General features: G+C 43.5%; 1 protein-coding gene across 3 annotated transcripts in view; it reads right to left on the bottom strand.

Moving 5' to 3' along the window:
* Positions 1 to 253: 253 nt before the first annotated feature.
* Positions 254 to 27,789, bottom strand: part of c3b.1 (complement component c3b, tandem duplicate 1) — a 35,827-nt gene continuing 8,291 nt past the window's right edge. The window contains exons 12-43 of one of the 3 annotated variants that reach the window (XR_013961859.1): positions 26,969 to 27,121; positions 26,396 to 26,611; positions 25,723 to 25,923; positions 25,048 to 25,203; positions 24,655 to 24,784; positions 23,646 to 23,714; positions 22,365 to 22,640; positions 21,053 to 21,305; positions 20,081 to 20,166; positions 19,227 to 19,366; positions 17,992 to 18,201; positions 17,458 to 17,524; positions 17,031 to 17,114; positions 16,740 to 16,943; positions 16,031 to 16,106; positions 15,199 to 15,364; positions 14,482 to 14,598; positions 13,484 to 13,637; positions 12,785 to 12,948; positions 11,929 to 12,081; positions 11,630 to 11,689; positions 11,353 to 11,443; positions 11,191 to 11,242; positions 10,791 to 10,878; positions 10,438 to 10,527; positions 9,852 to 9,957; positions 9,096 to 9,185; positions 2,966 to 3,049; positions 2,740 to 2,820; positions 1,949 to 2,096; positions 731 to 1,744; positions 254 to 477 (exon numbers count right to left, since the gene is read on the bottom strand). Coding sequence is in view for 2 of the 3 variants with exons in the window: in XM_080721928.1 (XP_080578054.1) it covers positions 1,600 to 1,744; positions 1,949 to 2,096; positions 2,740 to 2,820; positions 2,966 to 3,049; positions 9,096 to 9,185; positions 9,852 to 9,957; positions 10,438 to 10,527; positions 10,791 to 10,878; positions 11,191 to 11,242; positions 11,353 to 11,443; positions 11,630 to 11,689; positions 11,929 to 12,081; positions 12,785 to 12,948; positions 13,484 to 13,637; positions 14,482 to 14,598; positions 15,199 to 15,364; positions 16,031 to 16,106; positions 16,740 to 16,943; positions 17,031 to 17,114; positions 17,458 to 17,524; positions 17,992 to 18,201; positions 19,227 to 19,366; positions 20,081 to 20,166; positions 21,053 to 21,305; positions 22,365 to 22,640; positions 23,646 to 23,714; positions 24,655 to 24,784; positions 25,048 to 25,203; positions 25,723 to 25,923; positions 26,396 to 26,611; positions 26,969 to 27,121 (4,110 nt within the window). In the remaining variant the exon portion in view is untranslated. The other 2 variants (XM_080721928.1, XM_080721929.1) reach the window with 2 other exon arrangements.

Here is a 27,789-nt window from a genome sequence, read left to right as displayed (position 1 = left end):
ACTGGTGACATGGCAATGAAGGGCACAGCACGCCCTTACCTTCAGCATATGATGCACCCCGTCCCCTACAGCCCTTCCCCAACATGTAGGACATATGTCCCTCTCTTCCCTGCAAGACCCTGGCCATTGCTCCAAGTGTCCTAACTAGACTTTTCTCCTTCCTTGCTCCAAAGCTCTGTAAAGCTCTCTAAACCGACCTAGCATTCTTTATAAACTTCACCAATAAGAATGAAATTACTTCACAAGAACTATGTTGGTGTGACTATGTTTTTACTACTGTATTTTAATGCATATCAACCACAATGCAACTTTGACAAGGTGGCATTTTAATGTCAAGCCAAAGAAAGGGCTAAATGTAAGAATCTCCTGGCAGATATTAATAAACTACATACAGTATCATTATACAGATGTTATACAAATGGAACTGCATGAATAAAGTTGTATTCGATCATTTCTTGTCATTCTTTTTTTTGTTCTCTTTTTTGCAACCCATTTTTCTCACCCGGTGACTACCTAACCTGTAGTCCTGGTTTCCGCTCTCTCTCCCCCTGCCGCGCCAGGGGACATTGGGGAGCACCCGGCTGGCTAGGGGGAGGTAGTATAGAAACCAGGACTACTGCATGTTTTTGTGTGAGGGCCTATGCACAAGGAGACACGGGGAGAACATGCAAACTCACCACAGAAAGGCCCTATCGCCAACCCCATTTCTTGTCATTCTTATTGTTTGAACATACCCTGAGATTCATGCTATGATGAATTGACTAGAATGATTTTAACATTCACAGTGCTTTGGTTTCATTGGAAAACTTTCAATTTCAACACCACAAACAGTGCGCTCCTTAGTATAATGGTCAATGTGGACAGTATAGGAGACAGTAATCATGGTACAAGTGACAATGTTCAATTCCTTTCAATAAATTGGGCAAAATAACCAACATGGACAACCTTCCATAGCCTCAAGGCTCCATATTGAAATGACTAAATTCCAAAGAATCCTGAATAGAATGGCATACTGTACACAGAGAATTATATTTAGGAACAGAATAGGACAATATCATAGACAGACTGATGTTTATACAGAACTAGGATAATATCATCTGCATAGACCAGTGGTTTTTAACCAGTGGTCCAGGGACCACCAGTGGTCCTTCCAGGGATTCCAGTACCCTTATAGATCTTTAACTCTGGAGAGCGTATAAAATGAAACCAAATGGACCCTTATGCGTCCATTTGTTTTCATTTTACTCTCTCAAGATTTCAATTATTGTTTAACATCTGCATTACAAGAAGTCTACACAATTAGAGAATTGTTATTTTGATCAACTTTGCCTATTATCTCTCCTAACACATCAATACAGCATGGAATTCTGGACAAAATCTTATCCAACGATAGCAAGATATTCTCCGTTTTAGGTCTGAGAGGCTAAATCTCATCAAATGGTGGTCCGTGGGCTTGGCTCAAATGCAGAATAAATAAAGGACCTTGATATGAAAAAGTTTGAAAACCACTGGCATAGACAGAATGATGTTTAGGAACAGAACTAGGGCAATATCATGTGCATAGATAGAGACAGATGTCTAGTGAGTGCAGACATGCCTCTATGTCCTGCAGCCGGTGACTGACAGCTGCAGTGCAGCCTCTTGCAGGGCGTTGCATTTGGTCTGGAGGCTGGCACTACTGGAGCACTCTGTAGAGGAAGGCCAGCGTTCCACCCAGGTGTTCTTCCCCAGCATGTAATTAAACCTGACAGAGTGAGACAGGGAGTAAGAGTGTGAGTGAGAGTGAGTAAGTGAGTGAATGAGTGAGTGAAATAATTTCGATTTACAGCCTGAATTATGTTTTGGCAAGAAAAAAGGAAATAAATGAATCTGTCACACAGAAATAAACAGCAATTTCTGTAGCAACACTTTTTACTCCAAAGTATGAATTTGGTCCAACTTTCCTCACCTGCTTGTGGTGCTGTCTATGTTCCACAAGTCTTCGTTAGGGCCTATGATGAGGTACTGGGAGCCCTGCTGTAGGCTCAGGCCTTCTCTGCAGCCTCCGTTAGACATGAAGATTCTACTCTGGCCCACCTCCACCCCAGCCTCCTCACCTGGGAGGAGGACAGGGAGAGAGAGGAGCAGGCAGGGAGCAGACAGAGAGGAGGAATGAGTAGAAGAATAAAGCATTGAATATTCTTTTGGCGAGGACATGATATGAACTAGCTACATTCCTCGGGTCCTCATAGAGTGAAGACCCTTTTAGTTATTCTAAAAACTGGAACTAAACCATACAGTGACGTGGCATTTCAACACGGTGGTCCGATCTGAACAAAACACACCTTTATTTTAACATGGCTTTTAGCTACAGTAGGAAGTCTATGTTAGGTCGAACCTAGCAGACCATTGTCTTTGTTTATCTACAGTATACTTCAAATGCAAGAAAAATATTTAATGGTAATACAACAATCATCAGGTTATCTTGATAACCTGTGTACTGTACTTGGGGCACTCGTCTGGTCTTCTCCTACACACCTGTCGCCTTTGTAGTTGTGCAAGAGACATGCTTTTTATCAATATTTCTATTTTTATCAATACATCTTTTCTTAACTACAATCATGGTCGTGTGTGTGTGTGTGTGTGTGTGTGTGTGTGTGTGTGTGTGTGTGTGTGTGTGTGTGTGTGTGTGTGTGTGTGTGCGTGCGTGCGCGTGTGCATGTGCGCGCGTCATGATAAATTATACAGTAGCAGACTTACCCAACTTGATCAACCGTGTGATCTCCATTTCATATTTGTCATAGTAACTCTGGTTGACACTCAGCACCTTGACCTGATAGACTATAGAACAGGACCAGATATATTAGATACAGTATACTGTCAAGAAACTGTGTCAGCACATAATATAAATATATGTTGCTCATTTGAAAGTGTCATTATCAAAGTGTGTGTAAGAGCAAGTGTACGTGCGTGCACACCATCATACCATGGTGCAAGGTTTTGCAGGCAAATGCTTGAATGCTTTCAGAGGTGGAGGTTTGGCTGTCACTCTTGGAGACACAGCAGTCACCTAAGAACAGTGGTGGAAAAAGTACTAAAATGTTTTACTTAAGTAAAAGTATCAATATACTGCAATGTAGAAAGTGTAGTGTGCAATGTATTCTGTTAAAAGTAAAAGTCCGGAATTTAAGATTGGTATAAGCATTGGTATCAAAATGTGCTTAAAGTACGTAAAGTAAAAGTACAAAATGTTCACAACACGAACATACAGATTGGACAAAATTAAATTGTATTAATTAAAACAAAGTTACAAATGCCGCTTTAAAGTAACACTGAGGACCTTACGGTGTAGACTGGGGTCTCAGAGATAAACAGTGTATCAATTTGAGGCGTCCTTGAAATTAAAAAAGTCTGAGAACCACTGCTGTAGGAGCCAAACTGGTTAAATGGTATTTGGGCACTTGGTTAATTTGGGTTAATTAATTGGCTATTTGGTGGAGGCACCCATTGGCACCTCATTTTATGGGAGTGTCTCTGAAGGTGGCCTCAAGGGGTTACAAAAGACACTTCTCCCATGCTCACCTTCAAGGCTGGTTTTGGTCCGTGGAGGTAGGGTGAGCTGGGGGAGTGAAACTTTTGTTGACCGCACACGCACTTTTCATAGCTTTAAATCGTACTTTTATTGTTGTAATTTGCTCACTGATTATTTATTTTCATACACAGATTTATTGCATTTTTATCGTATAATTGTAATAATTGGTGTCACTGAGAATTCAAGTAAAGCATTTTAAAACTTATGAGCGATCTTGTGGATGTGAGTGTTTTAATGTGCGCGTCATACAGTCTTTTAACCTCCCATGCTTAGCCTACCGGCTCTTTTAACTATTGGGGTTATTAGCAGCCGCAACATAGTCAACAAAAATGTTTCTGAAGCGCTGATCTTGACTTGAACTTGACGTTGAACTCGTGGCTTGTCTCGCTTCAAACAAAGGAAACTGGAATGCGCGTGGCCGCGCACCGCAGCGTAAGGTTGCATTCATTGTTGATCGAACAACAACTTTGATTTATTCTCTCACCGAGTCTATACGTTACGCACGCATGCACAGCGTTTGCACGCGCGCACGCACACAGTCACACACACATACACACACGCGCTACAGGTCTCCCTATTGTTCCCCGTAGGCAAAGCTGCTTTAGCCTACGGCTTCGGCCGTACGTGCTATTGGTTTGTTATTTTCTGTGCATGGACGGGTTCGGCCCGCATTTCAAAGCCCGGTTGGGTTGGCCCGGGAGTGCTGTCTCTGAAAAGAGATATACAGGTGCATAAATACCCATCGTCCCTCTGCTGAAGCCATAGAGTTGTTTGTTAGGTTAGTTTCTTTAGGCAGTTTTAGTGGGGAATAATAGGCCTACATACATACATTCGATTTAAGCCTTTTGTCTATTGAATTACATTTTTTCATTGTTCTTTTTTACATTTACATTTACACGCACATACTAGGGCTGTGAACTGCTGTAATTGATATAGGTGCGAACTGCTATTGAACTGCTATTGTTCTTTATTCGTTCTTTGAATGCAAATGGCTTCACCAATGCCTGGTTCTAATGCTAATGCTGCACAGAAAAGACAAGCAAAGCCTACTCCCAAAGCACTAGCACATAAAATGGAACATCTTCAAAATGAAAGAAAAGCTAAGGTTAACAAAATCAAAGCAGGTGTCAAATTAATTAATGATCTTATGTAAAGTCCTGATAATGCTCAAACCATACAGTCCCATCTTCACAATGTGTCTGCACTGTACGATGAATCAAGTCAGCTTCATGAGGCTGTTGTTCCGTTGCTTCCTCCGGATGAACAAGAGAAGCAAAACATTTGGTTTTCAGACATACAAAAGCATAAAGATGACTTCATTGAAAGTACAAATAAATGGCTTTCAGATGCAAGTGGCCAACCTCAAAGTACAGTGCAGTTATGTGAAGATGCTAGTGCTTCTCCTGCTTTACCTCAGCCACACCCACCTTCTGTTGTAACACCTGATGTAGCCAATAACACTACTATTATTTGTGTTTCAGAACACCCTGAGCCTGAGGTGGGAACTGCTTTTGTAGATGATGTTACCCCTCTTGATAGCATTTCTAATGTTGCAGTTAAAGCATCAAAGAAAAGGAACACTGCTGGCAGTAAAGCAGGGTCCACTGCCTCTACAACACTGTCTGTCTGCACGTGTCCTTGCAGAAGCAGAAATGGCAGCACTCCTTGCTCGTCAAAAGGTGCTTGACGAGAAGCACGCTTTGGAAGAGGAAGAGGAGAACCATAGAAAGGCCATGGAAGAGCGAGAGGCGCAGTTCCGAAAAAAGAAAGAGAGGTTGAACTTGGAAATGGAGATAGCGGCATCAGCAGCTAAAATAAGTGTCTTAAGGGTCTCCGGCACCTCTCGAGTGTCTAGTGCTGCAGCTAGTAAGGCAGATGGGATGAATTCCTACCTTGAGAAACAAAATGCTGAAGCTGAGACCTTTGTGCCTGTTCCTGTAAGGCAGCCACCGCAACGTTCTTTTAGTGAACAGCAGTCACGTTCACATTTGCTTGATTCTTGGCCTGGGCAGCCAAGTCTTTACTCATTGGATGCTGATGCTGAGCCCTTTGTGCCCGTGTCTGTAAGGCAGCCAGTCGCTCAGCCATCTCAACATGCTTCTAGTGAACATCAGTCACGTTCACATTTGCTTGGTGCCCGGCCTAAGCAGCCACGTCCTCATCAATTGGATGCTCGGGTTAAGGTGAATCATGTGGGGCTGCCGTCGCAGCCAGGGCCTGATACTGTTAGGCTGCGACAAAGTGGAACGCACAACCCTCCAGCATGTCCTGAGCCGCAGTTGCAGTCGAACCAACCTGCACCAAGGCAAGGCAGCTCTGATCATGGTCAGCTGATAGCCATCTTGGAGAAACAAAACCAGATAACATCCTTGCTTGCAGAACAGCAGTCGTTGTTCTTCCTTCCTAGGCGCGACATTCAGGTCTTTGATGGTGATCCTTTGGAGTACCAAACCTTCATGAGAGCCTTTGAACACTGCATTGAGGAGAAGACTCAAAGTGCCAAGGATTGCTTGTACTATCTTGAGCAATATACTAAAGGGCAGCCCAAAGACATGGTTCGAAGCTGTCAGTTTATGTCACCTGAGAGCGGTTACGCCAGAGCTAAATCCTTGCTGCAAGAGTACTTTGGGGACCCACTGAAGATCACCTCTGCTTATATGGACAAGGTTTTCTTGTGGCCAGCGCTGAAGTCGGAGGACGTTAAGGCTCTTCAGTCATATAGCTTCTTGCTGCGAGCTTGTTGCAACGCTCTGGGAGAGTTCGAGGCCACATATGAACTGGATGTCCCTGGTAACATGCAAACAGTTGTCAGGAAGTTGCCTTATAAGCTCAGGGAGAAGTGGAGAGAGGTTGCCTACAGTTTGCAGGAAAAGTTCCACCGTAGGGCCACCTTTCGTGATATTGTTGAGTTTGTTGAAGGGCAGGTTAAAATTGCAAGCGACCCACTGTTTGGGGATCTTCAGGAGTCTTCCCCTGCAGTATCGAGGAAGGAGGTGAGGCCCTCTAAACCTCAGTACTTTTCGGACGCAAAGGGAAGTAGCTTTGCGACAACTGTCGCTACAGTCGACACAGACGTTGACTCTGGATTGAGAAGAGAATATGGCTCATCTGTTGTTGCCACTTGTTTGCTTTGTGGAGCTGGGCATTCCTTGGACACGTGTCGTCTAATGGAGAGGAAGACGCACGCTGAGAAAATGTCCTTCTTGAGAGAGAAAGGGTTGTGCTTTGGCTGTATGTGCATTGGGCACAGAAGCAGAGACTGTCACAAGCGTCTTGGGTGCGAAGTGTGCAGTATGAGACATCCCACCATGTTGCATGTCTACTCTAGAGACGAGGAAGATTCAGTGCAAGCTCAAGGAGAAGCAGCAGATGAGAACGCTTTGATCACGGTGCAGTCCAGTGGTCTTACTGGGGCCGGAGAGAGTGACAGCACACTTGCCATACTTCCCGTTCGGGTGAAGTCGAAGAAAGGTCAGACAACATTGGTCACATATGCTTTCCTTGATCCTGGGAGCTCAGCTTCATTCTGTACAGAAGGGCTCATGAAACGGCTGAATCTCTCAGGAAGACGATCAAACATTCTCCTAAGGACAATGGGTCAGGAGAAGGTGGTCAGTAGTCACATGGTGTTGGATCTGGAGGTAGCTGGCCTGGACACAGATGGTTTCTGTGAGCTACCTGTCCTGTTCACCCAGAAGTGCATGCCTGTCCACCAAGGTAACATCCCTAGGCAAGAAGATCTGCGGAGATGGCCGCACCTGGAGCACCTCAAGATCACAGGGATCGACTCGGGGGTGGATCTTCTTATCGGGACCAATGTTCCCCAGGCTTTGGAGCCGTGGGAGGTGGTGAGAAGTGTGGGTGGCGGTCCTTATGCAATTCGAACCATGTTGGGTTGGACCGTGAATGGCCCCCTGAGAGGAGACTGTCATGATATCACCGTCAACCGGATATCCGTCACAAGATCTGACCAGCTGTGGGAGCAGCAGAAAAAGGCTGACGTCCCTGGATGTGTTCAGCCTGAACAGCGTGCGCTGACCCTCGAAGGGAGATTCAACAATGACAAACCTCTGACAAGGAGAGGGAACTTTTCCACCGTGAGCTCCATAAACTCTGCCATGGGATTCCTTGCACCTGTGGTGCCTAATGCAGAGCCGGTTCTACGTTACCTGTACAGAGGTCAGATGGGCTGGGATGATGCCTTACCAGCCAGCGCTGCCCAGGAGTGGGCAGGAGTCTGGCTGCGGGAACTTCATCAGGCCCACTGTGCTTTTGGGATGAGTAAGGGACCGAAACCAATGGAGTTAACAGCTGAAGTGGTGGAGATGCCCTCCATAGGGGCCAGAGTGGAATCTGTATCGAGGTCCGATACGTGGATGTCAGGAACTACGTTCTTTGAGCCTGAGTTGGAGTGGCCAGCACAGCCTGATTTCTCTGGAGCCGTCTCTCCAGAAGATGTGTCTGGGAATGTAGTTCAGGTAGATGAGCAGGCTTACTTGGACATGCCGTTTGTCAGTCACGTCCCTTCTTTGTTCCAGTTGAGAAAGACAGTTGGGTTGTTTCTCAGGTTCAAGAGGTCACTGGCTTTAGCTTGGAGCAGGAGGCTTCCTGTAAAGTTGGATCTGTTTGGTGAGTGGCTGCACGAGGACATGCAGACCCCCGTAGCATCAAAAAGAAGAAAGGAGATGCATAATGCCATGGCTTCAGGAGATGGAGGGGCCTTGAAGTCCCACTTGGAGCACCCATGCTCTACAAATCCTTTTTCGCTTGGAGCTCGTGAGCTCTTTGAACTTTTCTCACTCTCTATCGCTCTCTGTATTTTCCTTTTTTGCAGACGGAGGGGAGAATATGGATGAAGCCAATTCTATTGATAGACAATTATGCATTTGAATGAATTTGCATCGAATTTCTATTTTCTTGAATTATTGAATCGTAATGGTGCTAAGGTTAATGTCTGTCTCCTACATATTAATAAATGTGTAATTAATGCACAGGCTTAATTAGGGGCCGGAATGTAGGAGCCAAACTGGTTAAATGGTATTTGGGCACTTGGTTAATTTGGGTTAATTAATTGGCTATTTGGTGGAGGCACCCATTGGCACCTCATTTTATGGGAGTGTCTCTGAAGGTGGCCTCAAGGGGTTACAAAAGACACTTCTCCCATGCTCACCTTCAAGGCTGGTTTTGGTCCGTGGAGGTAGGGTGAGCTGGGGGAGTGAAACTTTTGTTGACCGCACACGCACTTTTCATAGCTTTAAATCGTACTTTTATTGTTGTAATTTGCTCACTGATTATTTATTTTCATACACAGATTTATTGCATTTTTATCGTATAATTGTAATAATTGGTGTCACTGAGAATTCAAGTAAAGCATTTTAAAACTTATGAGCGATCTTGTGGATGTGAGTGTTTTAATGTGCGCGTCATACAGTCTTTTAACCTCCCATGCTTAGCCTACCGGCTCTTTTAACTATTGGGGTTATTAGCAGCCGCAACAACTGCAATAAATGAGACTGAATCAAACCCTGTGTGCAGCGGCAGACGTTGTCCCTGCAGATCTGAGACAGCTCGTCCTTGTCCTCTCCGGGGGTGTAGACGCGATTGCAGCGGTGGTCTGATAAAGACAGGAGGACAGCGTGAGCTTTCAGAATAACCCAGGTCACAACATGACATCAAGACCAACACATTCTCACAGATACACAATGGCTGGTTCATGCAGTTGTGCTGTTCCAAAACAGACAAACAAACAAAACAACATACACCCCCTTTCTAACTCATCTTATTTCTCTTCATCTCATTGTTATTACACATACATATTCAAGGGACCATGGCATGGTCCCTTGAGTATTTCATTTATTTCAATTGCTCTCAGTGTTACTCTCTCTGGATAATGTCAAGCAATTAGTAATTAAAGAGTAAATATAATAGAGTTTGACATGATAATGAGCTGACAAGATAGTAGTTTTCGATTCTCCTAACACCCACCACACATATTTCTTTTTTATATATTTATATAAAATATACAATCAATACAAGGATATGGATACGAAATAACAGACCGGTTTGTCATTTTAAAAGAGTTTAATTCTAATGTGAAAGTCTAATGTGGTTAAACAAAAATTATAAACATTGGGAAATGTTATATTTACAGCTACAGTAGAGTACACATAGCTCCTGTTTTTGCTCTACTTGTAACTCTATTTGTTGTGAATGTTCCTAGGTTTTGTATGTTAAAGGGCTGTGTACCGTTACAGTGTGTTGCTTTTTTAATTCCACTCACCTGGGTTATAATACTCATAGACAGTGACTGAGGAGGGCTGGAGGAGGCCGACCTTGAAGTTCTGTTGCAGCCTAAAGGTCAGGATCTCTGGCTCTCTGCGAGACACCTGAGAGTGTACAGTACAGTACAGTAGGTACAGTACATGCAAAGAAAACACCAGCTCAAATCGGCACACTTTCGTGACTGTGAGTGGAGACATTGTTACTGAGACCATCTCCATTGTGGATAATGAACACTACATTTCCCCTCTGCGGTCAACAAAGCATCCTAATAAATGTGCATTTAATTAACATTCTCACACACCAAAATCTAAAATGTAACAACTTACGCCCTATATTTGATACTTAGTCATATATTATCTACAAGCTCATAACGTGTCGCAATGTGACGTGGTGTGAGCTTGTAGATGTGCCATTTCGCTCATAGAATCTTTTTCTTTTCATGTCCGCCTATAATGACATGGCCGAAATAGGAACACCCGGTTGAAAGTGGTAAATACATGCTATACATATATACGGTATACAGTTTATATGTATATGAACTTTGGCCTCGGTGGTTGCCATGGCAGCCAGTGGGAGTTTATCACCTTGAAGAGATGGATGATGAGGGAGCCTCTGTCACTCAGGTTGTCCACAACCTGGAAGTTACTGATGTAGCGATCCACTGAGTTGGTCAGCTGATGACACAGACACACACACACACACACACACACACACACACACACACACACACACACACACACACACACACACACACACACACACACACACACACACACACACACACACACACACACACACACACACACACACACACACACACACACACACACACACACACACACACACACAAGTCATAATGTGCACGTGCACCATAATCCATCTGATGGGCATAAAGAAACTTTACAGCTATAAGCGGTAGTAGTTGTGCATTGTTTACCATCTCCAGGTCAGAATTTTCAGGAGTGAATCCAGTCGGCAGACTGATATCAAGAACCACCATTCTGACATCTCTTGGTGCTAACGCTCTGTGGCAGAGAGGAATAATAAATTCACCGTCAGACATCAAAGGAGTGAAAGTGAACATCTGGCAAAACACTTTCGATATGCTTTGTGTGTAGAAAGCTTGCACTGTATGCTGGCATGTTCCCCTAAGCAAGATGCTTAACCTAAAACTATTCCAATGCAACTGCTCTTGCTAATAGTAGGAAAACAGTAGAAAACAGTAGATGTGGTGTTTACTGTGAGTGCATTCAGTAAGAAGAATGTAAAAATCTGCCTCGGGTACCTCTCTATCGTGCAATCTTTAATACAAACAAAGTTAAAAAACTACCATTCACCTCACACGGATGGTGATCTCATAGGATTTCACAATATCTGCAGGACGTTTCTCTATGAAGACGGGATAGAAAGAGCAAAACATTGTTTAATTTTCCGAGGAGGTACTGTAACTTCCACTGGAAATTTGAATGTAAGGTGAAAGGTGAAAGATGGATTCTTACGGCTGGATTCTTCAATGGCAACACTCAGTTCAAAGTTTTTGCAGGCGCTATTCTCATCCACATCATGCACCTGGTTGTAATAGGTCACTACCTGTTGCCACGTTGTCAGGGAACAACAATGTAGAGATTAGTTTAATCATTATGAAACAAGAATGTAGATGCACAGAATCACTGAAGTGATTCTACAATAGATGGAGTTGGAGGTTGGAGTTACATATGATACGTTTTTCCAGTGACAGCAGTGGTAACTATAAAAATAAAATAGAAAAGGTCATACCTCAAGTATTCCCTGTCCATTTCCTCGAGCCTCTATCTCAAAGTTCTCGCCAAGAGGCACCTAGTAAGAACAAGGACAAGAGGAAAACATGCAGAGACACATGGATGTAAAGCACTGCGGTTCTTATAATACAAACAAAAAGATCACCTATAGAACAAATACAGATTGGTATTGTAATTCACACCACAGTCAGAATCCATCATAGGTCATTCCAAATACAGGCACTAGCTAAATAGCTAAAACATATACTATTAAGTGTGATTCATTGAGACATATGTGTTGAATGGGAGCACCAGTACCTTGGAGGAGCGTGCCACATAGGAGGTGTCGGGATCAAAGTCGTAGCGCAGCTCCCTGCGTCCAGGGACCTTGAGGGCCACCTGCAGGCTCATGTCCTGAGAGGGTTTGTTGACCAAGTACTCTGAAAGGGCCTGGAGCACCACCATGGTGGACTGTGGAGGACGCCGAGGAGGAGACATAGGATGGAGAGTACACAATGCATGTCACATACTGTAGATACTAACCATCTCACATGTCTGTGAGAGTGTTGTTTTCATGTAGAATACATTCCATGGGAATGGCAGTGGAGTAATGGTAAAGCACATTCCCTCCACCACAGAGGTTGTGAGTTCGAATCTCTGCCTCCAGCTTTGTCGGGCGTCTATGCAACGCAATTGCCCCGTGTTTGGGGTAGGAAAGGTGTCGGAGGGTGATACATTGCATGTACTCCTACGGGCTGGGGCTGCAACTGAGCAGTGACAGCACAGAATTGTGTGAGGGAAGGACTAAATTGGTGAGAAAAAGAGGGTAAGAAATTATTGGGTACTATAATTAACAAAAAAAAATATATAGGCTATATATACGTATATATCTATTCCATCCTAGACCCTACTGATGGTTCTGTGGTTTTTGTTACATTTGAGTGATGTAACTAAATTAAAAGAACACATTGCATCCCTGGATTAACATTGTTCTCTTGAAGATTGCAAAGTGGATTCCAGTCAGTGACTCTGTGGGTTCCTTTGGGGGGGGAGGGTCTAAATTTACCCTTACAAGTCAGTAACAGTCAGTCAGACTGTCAAAGTTAAGAGGACACATTGACATTTGAAGATTGAGAAACACTGCTCTTGTAGACTCCATTGTGATGTGCGGTACCTGTGTGGGACCGAAGCTTCCACCAAAGCCACGCTTATCGTTGAGCCAGTTGAAGGCTGCTGCTGCCTCCTCCATATGCCTGCTCTTCACCAGGGCCAGCAGGGCATATCCTGTGGCCTCCAGCGTAAACCACCTGTTCTCACTATCAGGCCAGTGGCTGTGGTCTGGAGCACAGAGGGAGGAAGGTGGTAAGGTGTGTGTGTGGCTGTGTTTGCGTATACTGGGGATGGCACGATATGGAAATCACGATTATTGTGGCAAAAAATGATTGCGATTAACGATAGTATCGCGATAATCCAAATATCCTTAAAACTCGAAATGCCACTTCCGTTAAGCACTTGGACCCCTCAGTATCCCTATTCTGAGGGCCAAAAATAGCTGAGCAACAAGCTTGTAGATCTGTTATTTTGGGCAAATGGATTTGTCTAGAAGTGAAATAAGAGCGTACCAAATGCACTCTTTACAGGTCAGTTTTATCAGGTATATAGAGTGGGTACAGTGCTGAATTAGCAGGTCAACGAAGGCCAATACATCCTAGTGATATGATTTGATTTATGATTTCATGATAAATTAAAATCTCCACAATATGATTATTGTGAGCGTTTTTTATCAGGATAAACGATAATTACAATTATCGCCCCCATCCCTAGTGCGTAGGTTCATGTGTGCACATGCTCATATGCGTAGCTGCCTACGTACCATTAGACGCAGATCTCAGGAGTACATCCAAGGGGTCAAAGTCTAGTTGCTCTCTAAACATAGACACGGCGTAGGATGCGATGGCCACGCTGTAAGGTCTCTTCAGTGAGGGCAGCATTCTCTTCAGGTACTTGGCTGTCTTCAGGGTGGATTCCTAGGTAGAGCAGATACAGTATAATCATCATCATCATTACAGAATAACATAATATTGAATGGAGGATTTTACAGACAAGAAATGGTTGCTTTGTAATAGTTGACTTGTTTGTGACAAGCCAGCTTTGATTTACCCGATGGCCAATTGTTCCGTCCACCCGATGATATATTAATATCCTTGCATCTGACCATCTATCCATCTATCCACCCAGCCATAAATGCATCGATCTACGTGTATCACATGGCCTACAGAAGTGGATTCCAGAGACTCTGTGGGTTCCTTTTTACCCATACAAGACTGTAACTCTGAACAAATGGAACCAAATGAACCCTAATGGGTTCATTTGTAAACTGTTTTTAAGGGGAATTAAGGGGAAACCTTGAAATTTGAAATTTTGGGAAACACTGACCTACAGCGTAAACCAGATTATCTTCCTTATGTAGAAGATATTATATTATCATGATTGATTATGTGTGATGTTATTAGAGTAGATTATGTGTTCAGTTGATTATATTAATATCCAGTTCTTTATGATGATACTAATACTTGATAGTTAGGAGTCGAGAGGTGTCCAACAGGCCTCAGTAGCTATTGTTTTGGTAAAGCCTATCTTGTTATGGTACAGCCTGTCCCAGAGGCCTTGGAGCCATGTATAACTACAGTGTCTGACAATTCTTCTTGGCAGAACTACCTTACCACTGAACTGAGTTCTAATGCATTTCCATGACCATGACCATGATATCATGTACATAAACTTGACCACCACCACCACCTAATACATTGTCCTAATACAACCCTCATTTTCTCAATGATTATTGATTGATCTGAATTCCTCCACACTTACCTCCACCCTGACTCCGGTGCGTCCCGTGCACAGGATGCCGGCGTCCCGGGCCTCTGCCAGTGCTATGAGGACGAAGGCCGTCAGAGTGGTCTCTGCCTCCGTTCCTCGAAGACCACCCTGGAAACACAAACAAACTGACCATTCATCCAGTGTCAATTATCTAATGTAATCCTGGGCCCTACACTCCATCTGCCAACCTGGAGAGAGCAATGGACTGACCTCATGCTTCCTTTTATGCATGAGGAGCCCAAGTTGCTTCTTTTCACCTGACGGGGGGATTTTCCCCAGTTGGACGTAGCGCGTGGAAGGAACACGTTATTCCAAACAGTCCCTTTCCCCTCCATCAGGCGCCCTGGCTGGCCAGGGGGAGGCATTATAGAGACCAGGATTACTGCAGGTTTTTTGTGAGGGTACCTACACAATATGCAAACTCCACACAGAAAGGCACCCTTTTGCCAACCCCACCTAGGGTATGGGCAATGATGGAGAAGAGAACACACCCCCAGCGCCCACTGCATCCCCGTCGAGAATCGAACCCAGAATCTTCTAGCTGTGAGGCGACAACACTACCAACTGCGCCAACATGCCCCCTTGTTTTCATAATTACTGAAAAAAAACCTAATTGACTAGTATTCACATATCGCTATTTTGCTCTTTTGCGCGCACGTGTGTGTGTGTGTGTGTGTGTGTGTGTGTGTGTGTGTGTGTGTGTCTCACGGTCATGGTGGTAGTGTACACTGGGTTGTCCTCTTTGAAGCTCCCTGCACGCTGCTGTTTGTGCTGGAGCAGGTAGAGCAGAGCGTCACACACCTGCTGCTCACCCACAGCAACACCAACCATGGAATAGGCCATGGAGAACACCTTCACCACGTAGGCAGTGATCCTGGAACCCTCGATGAAACAACGCTTTTTTTATACCATCCATGATTCATTCATTCATTTCATACCATCCAATGTAGCCTATGTTATTATATTACTGTTTTGGTATTTACTGCCTTGAATTGAAGTCTTAGGTCATAAGTTAGAACTTAAGCCTTATACACTTTGTTGTAAAATAGCCCATCTTTCTATAAGGTCACAGCACATTGCAGGTTGACACGTTGTAAGCTATTTTTGAAAAATCTAAAACATTTTGATATTTTTCAAAATGTATAGTAGAACCACTTTTCCCAGCGCCGCATGTTGCGTTTCAGAGCTCTTTTGGGCCAGAGCACCCCGGGCGGCTCAAGTAAAAATAGTTCAACTTTTGGAGAGGAGCTCCACTGATCTGTGCGTTCCTTTGGGGTCGCAGATTAGCCTTGGCTATAAACCCTATATACAATGCAAGGGTTTCATGTTTTTTTTATAACTTGATGCATTGTTTTTTGCATTGTCCATGTCAAAAAATAAACTCTATGCATCTTGACATGACATGATATAGTGGAATAATCTCAGAGCTCTAACTCCAAAAATGGTATCAAGATACCATTTTGACTGCACAACTGCAAGATGAGTATTAGCGGGATTACCTACATACAATGTAATGTAAAATATAATGCTGTGACATTACCATGTACTGGTGCCTTGCTTTCTGTAAGGGGGGTAAGAGCCATCACTCTTACGGTACGCCAGTTGATTCTCATAGCCTGGAGATAAAGACAAGATGGATATTTGGCTGAACAAAATAAACAAATTCTAAACACATCCCACATACCATCCACCCATTGACGTATTTATCCTCCCCTCACCTCACTCCAATTGGTCCATTCTCTACCTCACCCAGTGGTGTAGAAGTACAGTATGTACATTTACTCAAGTACTGTACACATTTTTTTTTTTACTTTACTTGAGTATTTCCAATTTTCCATACTTCTATTTCTACTCCACTACATCTAAGAGGCAAATATTGTACTTTTTACTCTACTACAATTATTTGTAAAACTTTAGTTACTAGTTACTTTTAGATTTTAATTGTTATTACAAAACATACATTAACCACTTCAGTCTTATTATACATTTCGACCATTTTAAAATAGCCGATCAACAAGCCCACAATGCGTTGCGAAGCGAAGCATTGTGAGCTACTATTTTCAACAGATTTATATACATTTGAAAACGTGTAACGGGACATTCTGCATAATGAGTACTTTCTGCTTTTGGTACTTTAAGTACATTTGCGTTCCGGACTTTTACTTCTAAAGGAGTATTCCTACATTTGAGCGTTGATACTTTTACTTAAGCAAAACATTTGAGTATACTTTTCCCTCCGCTGCCCTCACCTCTCCTGATGTACTTGAGGGCCTCGTCCCTGCGCTGCACCCCGACGCCGCCCCAGTCGTTCTTGCGGTCCAGATACAGCGTGGCGATGAGGGGCAGCGTGATGGTGGCCAGGTTCTGCTCCACGCAGCCGCCCGGCATCCGGATCAACTTCCCCAGGGAGTCGTCACTGATGGAGTTGTCAATGCTGTCTGCCAACACGTTGCCTGGGGAGATGAGTGAGCAACGGGTGAGGAAAAATAATATGGAACAGAAGGATGACGAGAGGAGAGGAGAGGCATTTTTTTACAGACCTCTGATATTGATGAATGTCTCAGGTTTAGAGTTGGGCACGACTGACTGCAGCTCCACCTTGTCAATACGAACCACTTGCTTACCTACAATACATACAGACACGGGGATTAAAACACAACAAAATAAAAGATGTATGGAATTGCAGCATTATGGGAATGGAAATGTTCTGGTAAGTTGCCCTAAAGATGTTATGTTTAAAGACCAGCCATGTATGTATTTACTTCTTTTAAAAGAGTGTACTAAGGTGTAAAATGAGTTTATTTTAGGCCCTATTTAGAGCCATATCTATAAAGAATATGGCAGATTTAGCCTCATGCAGGCATTGTTGAATGAACACTCAGGATTTGACAGTGTGGTAATGATCTGCCTTCTTCTAAGTCTCCATAGCACTGACCAGACAACAGCACATCATTACAATCTGCTTACCATGCAGCCCTGCAGTAGACGGGTTCAACACAAAGCTCTGAACTTTGGTCTTTTGAACTCCCTCCACCTGAGGAAATCAGGCCAAAACATTGTTGTGAGTGGAGCCGGGGGGCAAACAAAAACTGTTTTTTTTTTTGTGCATTGGAATATAATAAGAACTTGTTACCTCTTGAACTTCTATGTTAAGCAGAAAACTATACTGGTTAGAGTAGAAGTTAGCCGGCATTTGTTGATCTTTTCGTACTTTGATTATATTTCATTAAATCTGTACTATATCCTACTACTATTGGTTGACAAGTGATATTACATTCAACTCAAAAGTATACATATGAGATTTCTGGATAAGCAGTGAAAGATGGACAATAGAAATAGATTTATTTGTTTGTTTTTATAACTTGATATATTGTTTTTTGTATTGTCCCTGTCAAATAAATATATACAAAAACTAATATACATTTTTATATTCATATATATATATATATATATAGTTTTTCCCCATATTCAAGGGAACATTCATTTCGCAGCCCTACTCACCACCACTCTCAGGAGTTTCTGTATGCGGTCTCCTCCCATCATGTCCCGGACCACCACCATCACCTCCACAGGAAGCTTGCCCACCACGTGTGGCACGATGGTGTAAGGCACCACCAGGGAAGAGCGGGCGGCCACGTCCACTTCCTGCGTGTGTCTCTCGTTGAAGGCCAGGCTGCACATGCCCTCCGTCTTCATCAGCACCACCCTCACCTGCAGGGGGGCAGAGCGGGGAGACGCACAAACACCAGCCAACACCATCTCAGGCTGCAATCAGACTGGAACGCACAAGTTGAGTGAGAGTTGTGTGGGGGAGGCGGGGGGCAGAGACAGCACAATGCATTGCGGATGGAAGTCGAGTGGTTTGAAGTCTAGTGCGAGTCGTGAGCAAGTTGGACGCAACCACACAACACCACACGACTCGCACTCGACTTCAAACCACTCGACTCCCATCCGGAATGCATTGCGCTGTGCCTGCCCCCCGCCTCCCCCACACGACACGCACTCGTTTTTGTGCCTTTAGGTCTGTAGCCGGCCTCAGAGTTCGTGTCATGCACCCGTAGCAGTAGATCATGCAGTAGCATCCAGGTGCAGAGCACTGGTAATAATGGTGAATGAGTGACCATGTACTTCCCTCCAGTGGTGGAAAAAGTACTCACATTTTTTTACATAGTAGAAGTCCGGAATTACTTGAGTAAAAGTACAAAAGTATTGGTATCAAGTACCAAAAGCAGAAAGTACCCATTATACAGAACGTCCCATTTCACAAGTTTTCAAATGAATAAAATGTATAAAAGTCTTTTGAAAATAGCCGATCTACAAGATCACAATGCGTCGCGATGCGATGCATTGTGAGGTTGTAGATCAGCTATAGTCAAATGACTTTACATCACTGCTTCCCTCTATATACTTTATGCCCCAGGTTCTCAATGTGAGGGGGTTCGAGGGATATCCAGCTAAATTACTGATTATTATGTTGACATTTTTTATTAGATTATTAACAATGGACACGTTGGAGTCTGAAACTCTCACAGTGTCACAAATAGAAAAGCAGATGAAATTGATTATTCGTTTCATTGCACAACCTTCCAAGACACACATACGGATGCAATACAGAGAAGCAGACAGGAACTGCATCAGTGTTCCTAAACAGAAATCAAACTGGACATGGAGCCAGTTCTTTTTGATTTGAGCTCAATTAAGCAACAAGTGTCTGGTAAGTTTTGAAGTGGTCTTACGTGCAGGTCCATATCGGCATAGTTGTGGAGCACGGCCTTGATCTCGATTTGCTCATTCCTCGCCACTGAATACGGAAGCTTCAGGTCCACAAATAGATGCTTAAATGTTTTCACGTTGTAAGGCTCAGCCACACAGAATCCTACAGAAAGAGAAATGGATCAGCATGTTGAGTGCTCTGACTTTGAGTGGTAGATGGTTCAATGGATGACAATCTGAAAACACATTTTTAATTAACAGACTGGGCTAGAAGCTAGCACACAGGTTTTCAAATTGGTGACCAATTGTAAAGGAGAGAACAATGAAAGAAAGACAAGAAGACAGAAAGAAAGACACACATACACACAGACTATTTTCTCCATGTCATTATTGTCAAAATATCTCAAAAACATATATTTTTTTAAAAGCAATCACAGCAAGGACCTATGGCTATTCGTGTCCTCTGAATGGAAAGGTTTGTAGCCAGGCTTACTCATCTGCGAAGAGAAAAGCCTGGTCAAGAAATGAAGCAGAGAGAGTTCTAGGAGGTGGGGCTGAATTTTCCCGGAAGTTGTCTTTTTTGTGTCCCTGAAAACGTATTCCCCCCTGAAAAAAATCTGTTCTACTTCTCCCGCTCCATTGGTTGCGCTCGCAAATAAACAATATACAAACAAAAACGTCGATTTGGATAACGTTACACTTATTAAGAGAGAGTTAAGAGCTACAATCTTTGTGTTTGTTTCGCTGGGGGAATGTAAACACATGATTTCAATGGTGTTGAATGGAGAGAAAAGATTTTTGTCCAACCAAGAAACAGCAACCAATGGGTGCGAAGAGGGGCACAACCTTGGGCGGGACTCGACAAAGGGTCAATTACCTTTATCAGGGGATGCGCTGATGGCCATAATGCCCCATTCTGTGATGCTGTCGGGTAGGATGGACTTCACAAGGGCAGATGCTAACCTGTTGAGTAAATGCACATTAGAATGACCTCTAGGATACATCGTTTGGCAGTGTACCGCTTGCAAAATAAAATGAAAACAATGTTAAGACAGGCCACCACTAACACATGTGGAAATTAAATGCAATGAGGAGTTTACTTTGTGTTGAGAGAGAGAGAGAGAGAGAGAGAGAGAGAGAGAGAGAGAGAGAGAGAGAGAGAGAGAGAGAGAGAGAAAGAGAGAGGGAGAGAGATCCTGTTTGGTTTGGTGTCATTTGGGGAAACAGAGTACTGATGACATGCAGTCCATTATGCCATGATGATGGAATGCAGGATTTACCACAATGCCAAATATTTGCACTACAACAACAGCTGTGGAAATCACAGGAGTCCCATCCAGTGACTTTGTTACATCAGACGTTAACGCGTTGTTGCTCTGATGCTTCCCTCAGGCCAGAATGTGAGGCTACATCTCATAACGGCCGGGCTACACCAGAAAACACGCGCGTATGCGAAAAGCCCCTGGCTACAGCAAGGAGGGAGTATATGTGCGGGAGACCAGGGAGTCTGTATACAAAACGCATTCGCGCACGCACAAAATAGAACCGATCCTATTTTACAGCATGCGTATCCGGGGCTCGCTCTATCCGTGAGCCTGGTGTAGCCGATATCATTGATATATATTGGATCTTTCCAAAACGCGCATACACGCGCACGCCCTGCATACGCACTGAAGCGCTTTAAAAGGCTTGGTGTAGCCCAGCTGTAAAATGGTGGTCCGTGGCTCAAATGCCGAATAAATAATGGACCTTGACAATGAAAAGGGTTGAAAAACACAGTTTTAGTGTTTTGGGGGGTCTGAAGTGTACTGTTGTTGTTCTTTTTTTTTTCTTTCTTTTTTTTCTTTACCCGTCTCTGTCTGTGCTGCTGGGCAGGCTCACGTCCCTCCACAGCCACGACTCGTAGAACTTGGAGCGCAGATACACGGACGTCTCATCCTGGTACTCTTCATCCTCCTCCTCCTCCTCCTCCTCCTCCGCTATGGTAGCTGCAACAGGCTCTTCATCCTCTTCATCTCCGAAACCTCGCGCGGCGCTCAAGAGGACGGACCCTCCTGGCCCTGGAGGCCCTGGAGGAGGTGCTTGTGCGTTCACCTGCGTGTCTGCGAGGATTTTAACAAACGCGCTAAGGTTAGGTCAGACCGTCAGGGGTTTTTCACCCCTAAGCAGAGAGACTGATGAAGCAGGGACAGGGCCTCACCAATGTGTCCGTGGCAAGACATAATATCATATCGTTCTTATTTTGATCATTTGATCATCCCAATTACTGAATGTCAGTGTCAAGGTTTTCTTCAGAAAAATATGTATGACACTGATTTACTATGACACTATGGCACATTATGAGTCCACCTAGTACCGTGGTTTCTCAAACTGTTTGATTTTCAAGGGCCACCATAACTCTGAGAGTCCACTTTTGTACACATTCAGAGTTACAGAGCTGTAATGGTTGAAGTGGCTCGGCGGTCCCCCTGTACTAGTAGCTTTAACATTGTTAAAGACCCTTCCTTAAGGTTCTGATGAATACCTATGTGGCCATATTGGTTGCTGTAAGAAGTTTGGTTTTGCTGCGCACAGGTCCGCATGATACGTTTGTATCGTAACATGCAGGCTGACCCTCTTGGCAATTTTAATACAGTATATTTCTAAAATGGTAATATAATGTCCATTCATTCATTCAAGATTAATTTATTCTCTAAATCACACTCATTGAACTCATTTGCAGTGTTGTCAAGTAATACAATGCGTTTAACAACATCAGTGTTGAAAATAAATTACAATTCAGGCATTGGGAAAATAAAAGGCCTATACGTGTAAAACATAAAAAATACAAATAATGTGTGTTATGTGATTAAGAACCCCCCCCCCCCCCCCCCACACACACACACACACACACACACACACACACACACACACACACACACACACACACACACACACACACACACACACACACACACACACACACACACACACACACACACACACACACACACACACACACACACACACACACACACACCCCTTCTCCATCCCAGCTGTCAAACTGTCATTCTGTCTAAAGAGGGCCACTCTCTCTCTTATGAGATTTAATTTTGTATACATTTACATATAGATGTTCCATGCATGTAGTGTTTCAGCGATTACATCGTTTCGGTACTTACACACGAAAGTACCCATAGACCTGCTCCGATCTCTCGAGTGTGGTATTCGTCTGCGCGCGGGACGGGGGGCGGTGGTGGACAGGGGAGGCTCGGGGGTTGGCGGGTTGCTGTCAAACTCCTGGTCGTAGTACTGGGCGCAGCAGTAGCGGAAGGCCCGGATGCACTCCCAGCCCTCGGCGATGTAGAGGGAGCGCCGCGTGCACGAGTACGGCATGGGGATCTCCCTCAGGCCGTCTTTGCAGCACCGACGGAGCAGCTTCTCTTTGTAGTACTCCTCTGGAGGGAGGGATGGGACCATGATCGTTGTTATCGTTTATCTTGATAAAAAACACTCACAATAATCGTTATCGTGGAGATTTAAATCCATCGTGAAATTGTCCTCCGTCATGCACTGGGAACAATTTACCTTTCCTTTGACGAGCTGCATATACTGTAACTGGTAAAACAGACCTGGAAATAATGTACAATTGTACATAATAACAGTCTTCTTGAGCATTACATCTGACTTTGTTTGTCGTGTCTGTCCGGACTGTTGGTCAATATTTTGATTATCGTAAATCGCTATTTTTTGGGTTACAATAAATAAAACATTTTCAAAACATAGTGGAAATAGCTAATCTACAAGTTCACAACCCATTGTGTTAACTAAGCCGTGTTATGTCAGTAATTTCTTTGTGTATCTAGGTTATTTGGCATATCAGGCTTCGCAACTTCGAAGCCAAACAGAAATTTATTTTTAACTCATATGTTCCAGTGTTCAACATCAAAAGCACAATTAAATCATTAATCGCTGTTATTTATGTGACAATTCGTCACGGAGGAGAGCCATCTCAAAAAGTCATTCTACAACCTCCCAACGTGTAGATCAGCTATCTTCATTCTGCGACACAGGCGCACAAATAAGTAAAAAATCTTTCTTTAGAGAAGGCCAAGAGTTAGCCAAGAGAATGACACAGACATTGGACTGTCCCTATGGATTCCAAATGAGAACTTTGATCCATGAGAATGGCTCGGCGTCAGACGGATGGATGAAAAACAGAAGGTATATATTTAGGGTCGGATTGATAGATATTGATGACTGGATGGACCGATTGATGATTCTAGGAATGGAAGACATTCCTACAATATTGGTTGTATCTTGTATGGGTGCTGTATTCTACACATTTTAATTAGTATAATGGTGATTTGGAATTCATTTGCCCTTAGCATCAGACACATACTGGCATTAGTCAAAAATGTATTTATTGTTAATTTGTCCCATGCATGCAGGCTGACACTCACCCAGAGCAGTTCTACGTTTCAACAGCTCAGCGGATCGTCTCCTTCTTGCACTACTTTGGCACTGCAGATCTGAGGGGAGGAGAGGGGAGGGTATATCTTTTTTCTTTTTCTTTTTCAAATCTAAGACAATCCTTAAATAAAAATGGTAACCCTGCTATGCTTAACAAGCATTACGAGCATGAATGAGTTCTTATAACTATAATTATACATTGTTATAAGCAGATTACAATACATTATAAGTATGTTTATAATGCATCATAGACATGGGATGCATAGCAAGTGTTACCCTGATAATACACTGATAATAATTATGAAGTAGTGAAAATAGCAATCCACAAGCTTGCAGCGTGAGCAAATTGCTAATCTCGCTTTTGGGTCTGGACCTGAAAACTTTGGGAACCACAGTTCTATATGACAAGTTGGACTGATATCATATTGAGTGAATCTAAGTTATGATTTTGTGCGACATGATTAAAATGTCATAATACTTCCAAACAAAACCAAAAAAGGCCTCATTGTATCTTTGGCATCCACCAAGGGGAGCCCCCTTTGGAAACATTGGACTAACCCATTGGACTGTCAGAATTCAGGAGATTTCTTTTTTGGGGGGCGCGCGGAACTCCCCAACTGGGGTCTGGGCGTCCTCCCCCCAAAACTGATAAACAGATATATATTCTCCTGTGTTCTGTTGGCCTTAAAATGCCAAATGTAGGTGTACAGATTTGATGACTGAAGCAAAGTAAGACATCTTTAATAATGACTTCTCATCTTTAAGTCATTACTTAAGTGAATATCTGTACGATCTTGCATGCATTGCTCACACACCCCAAGTGGGGGGTCTGGGGGTCCTCCCCCAGAAAATGTTTAACATAGTAGATGTAATTTCCTGTGTTCTGGTGAATTTTGGGAGATCCAGGAGAAATTCAGGAGAACACCGCAGGAGATGGGGTCAAAATTCAGGAGACTCCTGCCAAATTCAGGAGTGTTGGCAAGCCTGGGTAGTGGGTACCTTTCCTTTGTTGGGTTCTGAGCCCAGAGCTGGAGGAGAATAGAAGCCCTGCGTCTGTGAACACCTTCATGCTGTCTCTGCCTCCTCCCCGGGTGCAGCCCATGTCTCCCTTCTCCACCACATCCCAGATCTGCGGGAGGAAACAAAAACAACGCTTAAAATGAGATGGAATTGGCTTGCGACGTCGCATCGTACTGTAACCCAGTAGTTCTCAAACATTTTCACATCAGGGACCCCCGAATTGGTAGGTATTTGGCCGCGGACCCCCACCCGAAAGGATTTTGTGCCAGGGACCCCCATAAAAGACACACACACACACACACACACACACACACACACACACACACACACACACACACACACACACACACACACACACACACACACACACACCTTCCTTTGTGTCAGCCTCTGGTTGCTCAGCAGGAACACAGCGTTGTCCACAGCCACCAGGTTGACCTTTGCCCCTGGGTCACCTCTGACCTTAAGGTTGAGAGCTTTTCCAGGAGTGTAATGTCTGTTGCCTCTGTCTTCTGGCTCCACACTCAACTAGGAAGAGAAACAAATACAATACCACAATTTGTTTTACTACCCTGAAATGTATTTTTTTTTTTATATTGGAGGGCTTATTAGCTTGGCCTGAAGTATATGTTTTGTAATAATAATCAAAATCTACAAAGTAACTAGTAACTAAAGTTTTCAAATAATTGGTGTAAAAAGTACAAGATTTGCCTCTGAGATGTAATGGAGTAAACTATTGAAAATTGAAAATACTCCAGATAGAGTAAAAACACCTCACGACTGTGCTTATTTCACTTTAAAATAAAATGAACATAATTTCTATATATTGAAAGGGTAATTGAAAAATCACGGCCCTCTCACGCGTTAGAACAACAATATCAGTCCCCTAGAACCAAAGAGGGGTGCTTTCAATGAATCTAGCATGGTTAAAATGGAGTTTGAAGTTACAAACGTCTTTGAAAGTGAACTATCCCTTTAAGTATAGTACTTTAGTAAATGTACTTAGTTACTTAGAAGCACACACCACCACTGGTTCTTTGGACTCACCGCTCCCACGCAGGTATCGGCCACGTCCACCCAGATGGAGTCAGAGACCACCTCCGCCCTCCCTGTCCAGGGGATGACGTAGAACGCCACCAGGCGGAAGGAGGGCATCATCTCCGCGGTGACCCTCACTGCAACGCTAGTGGTTAAGTGACCGGTGACATCCAGCCTTTTGACCTCGATTATCTTTCCCCTGTTGAGTACCTGATGGAATGGACATGGTAAATACATGGTTAGCGCCTTTATCCAAGGTCGCTTTACAATGGCTTTACAAAGGTTGAGGAAAGTAATTTTTTTCTTGAAGAAAGTCACAGCAACCAATGGAGGAGAAGCCTGTTACAACAGATACAACTTACAAATGATCTATATACACAGAAACATTCAGTCCATTTTTACAGACTCAAACTTAGATTACTTTTCTTTATTAACTGACCACAGTGGCTCAGTGAATCAGAATTTAACTACCAGAATGCCAAAAGCCGGTATTTAGGGAGAAATATACCTAGCTTAAACAAAACTACCTGGGTAGTTGGCAAAGTAGCTCGACCAGTCTTCACCAGCCAGCATATTGCTGTTTGCTGTTCGATTTCAAACTCGGAAAGCAAGCAAGTATTAATTAAGTAAAGCGATTGCGAACAAACAGAAGAGGACAAGGCTTGGTGTGGATGTCTCTCACCAGGTAGGTGAGACGTGTCACATGTGCCCTGTGGGCCTGGTCTCCAGTGCTGATGCTCATGGTCAGGGACAGCGTGTCTCCCACGGACAACGTTTCAGTCCTTGCAGAGATGTACAGGTAGTTCTGATGGCGTGTGCTGAAGGGCTGGAAATGAAGCGCGTTGAAAACATTCTTGGCCTGTTGCTCCGGCTTCAGATGTGCCATCGTGGTCTCAGCCTATAAGGCAGATTCAAACCAACAAACGGTTGTGTTAATCTTGGATTGATCTTTATTTGACTTAATTTCATTTCGTCATTGTTGGGTGGAAACCACTTGTATGTCCAAAAGCCATTCGTTTTCTATTCATTTTAAAAAATATTTTAAATAGTGAATATTTTCATATGTTCACACTTTGTGAAAGCAAGGCATTACTTTACGAGAAAACATACAAATTTGAAACTTGGAGATACGAGGTTTCTGCCCGACAGTGACTATTTATTTATTTGTTAATGTAATTGTTTGTTCCTTTATTCTTTTAGGGCCTGTCACTATTCGTATGGTCTTGGGAGATGCAACACAGAGTAATGTACTGACTGTGATGACGTGAGAGCTCAGCTCCTTGGGCATGTTGAAGGAGGTTGTAAAGGTTCCAGAGGTGCCAGAGGTGCCAACGATGGGTGTGTTCAGGTGACTCAGTTTGACCGCCACGTTCCGAGCCGGGGAACCATCATGGTTGCTCACTTGCATCTGCACATGAGGAAGATCGTAAGATATAAGATTTGACTTACTATTGTGTTATTTTGACCAATCCGTATGGTAGAGTACATTATTACAATTTACACAGCTTGGTTGAATGTGTAAATGCTGATTGGTCATTGTTGTTTCTGGATAATGCCCTCTGAGTTCAGACCGCTATCTAAGCAAAGGCTCAGAGCACCACCTGCTGCGCTGCTTGATTTTTGCTGTATCCAACACAACATCGTGTGTTGTAAACAAACACACAATGTAATTTACTGTACAGCTAAACATTGCTCTCAAGAATGTTTTTGAAAACATTTGAAGGGAGAAATAGACATTGCAGTAACTGAAAATTGATTCTATTTGATCAACACTTTTCCAAGGCGACACGTTGCACTGTACAAACCGTGACCTGGCATAAATAAATGGACTACTTTCATTACCATAATAAGCAATGAAATCCTTTGTTTTGTTACTTTTCTGTCAATTTATTCATCTTTGTTACGTAACTGTGTAATAAGCGGAATCTAATCATTGTGTTTGAATCTAATCATCCTGTCTGGATGTATTTATAACCTGGCTCGCCGTCAATTATCCCTTGCATAACTTACACAACTGGTGTAGTTGGGGTAGTTGTATTTGGTCTCCCAGCTCTTCTATTGAGACATTTCGAGTCA

The sequence above is a fragment of the Nannobrachium achirus genome (genome assembly GCF_963921795.1).
Source record: "Nannobrachium achirus genome assembly, chromosome: 3".
NCBI classification, from domain to species: domain Eukaryota; kingdom Metazoa; phylum Chordata; class Actinopteri; order Myctophiformes; family Myctophidae; genus Nannobrachium; species Nannobrachium achirus.
The sequence above is the reverse complement of the archived record's forward strand: the minus strand, read 5'-3'. Positions and strand labels throughout refer to the sequence as shown.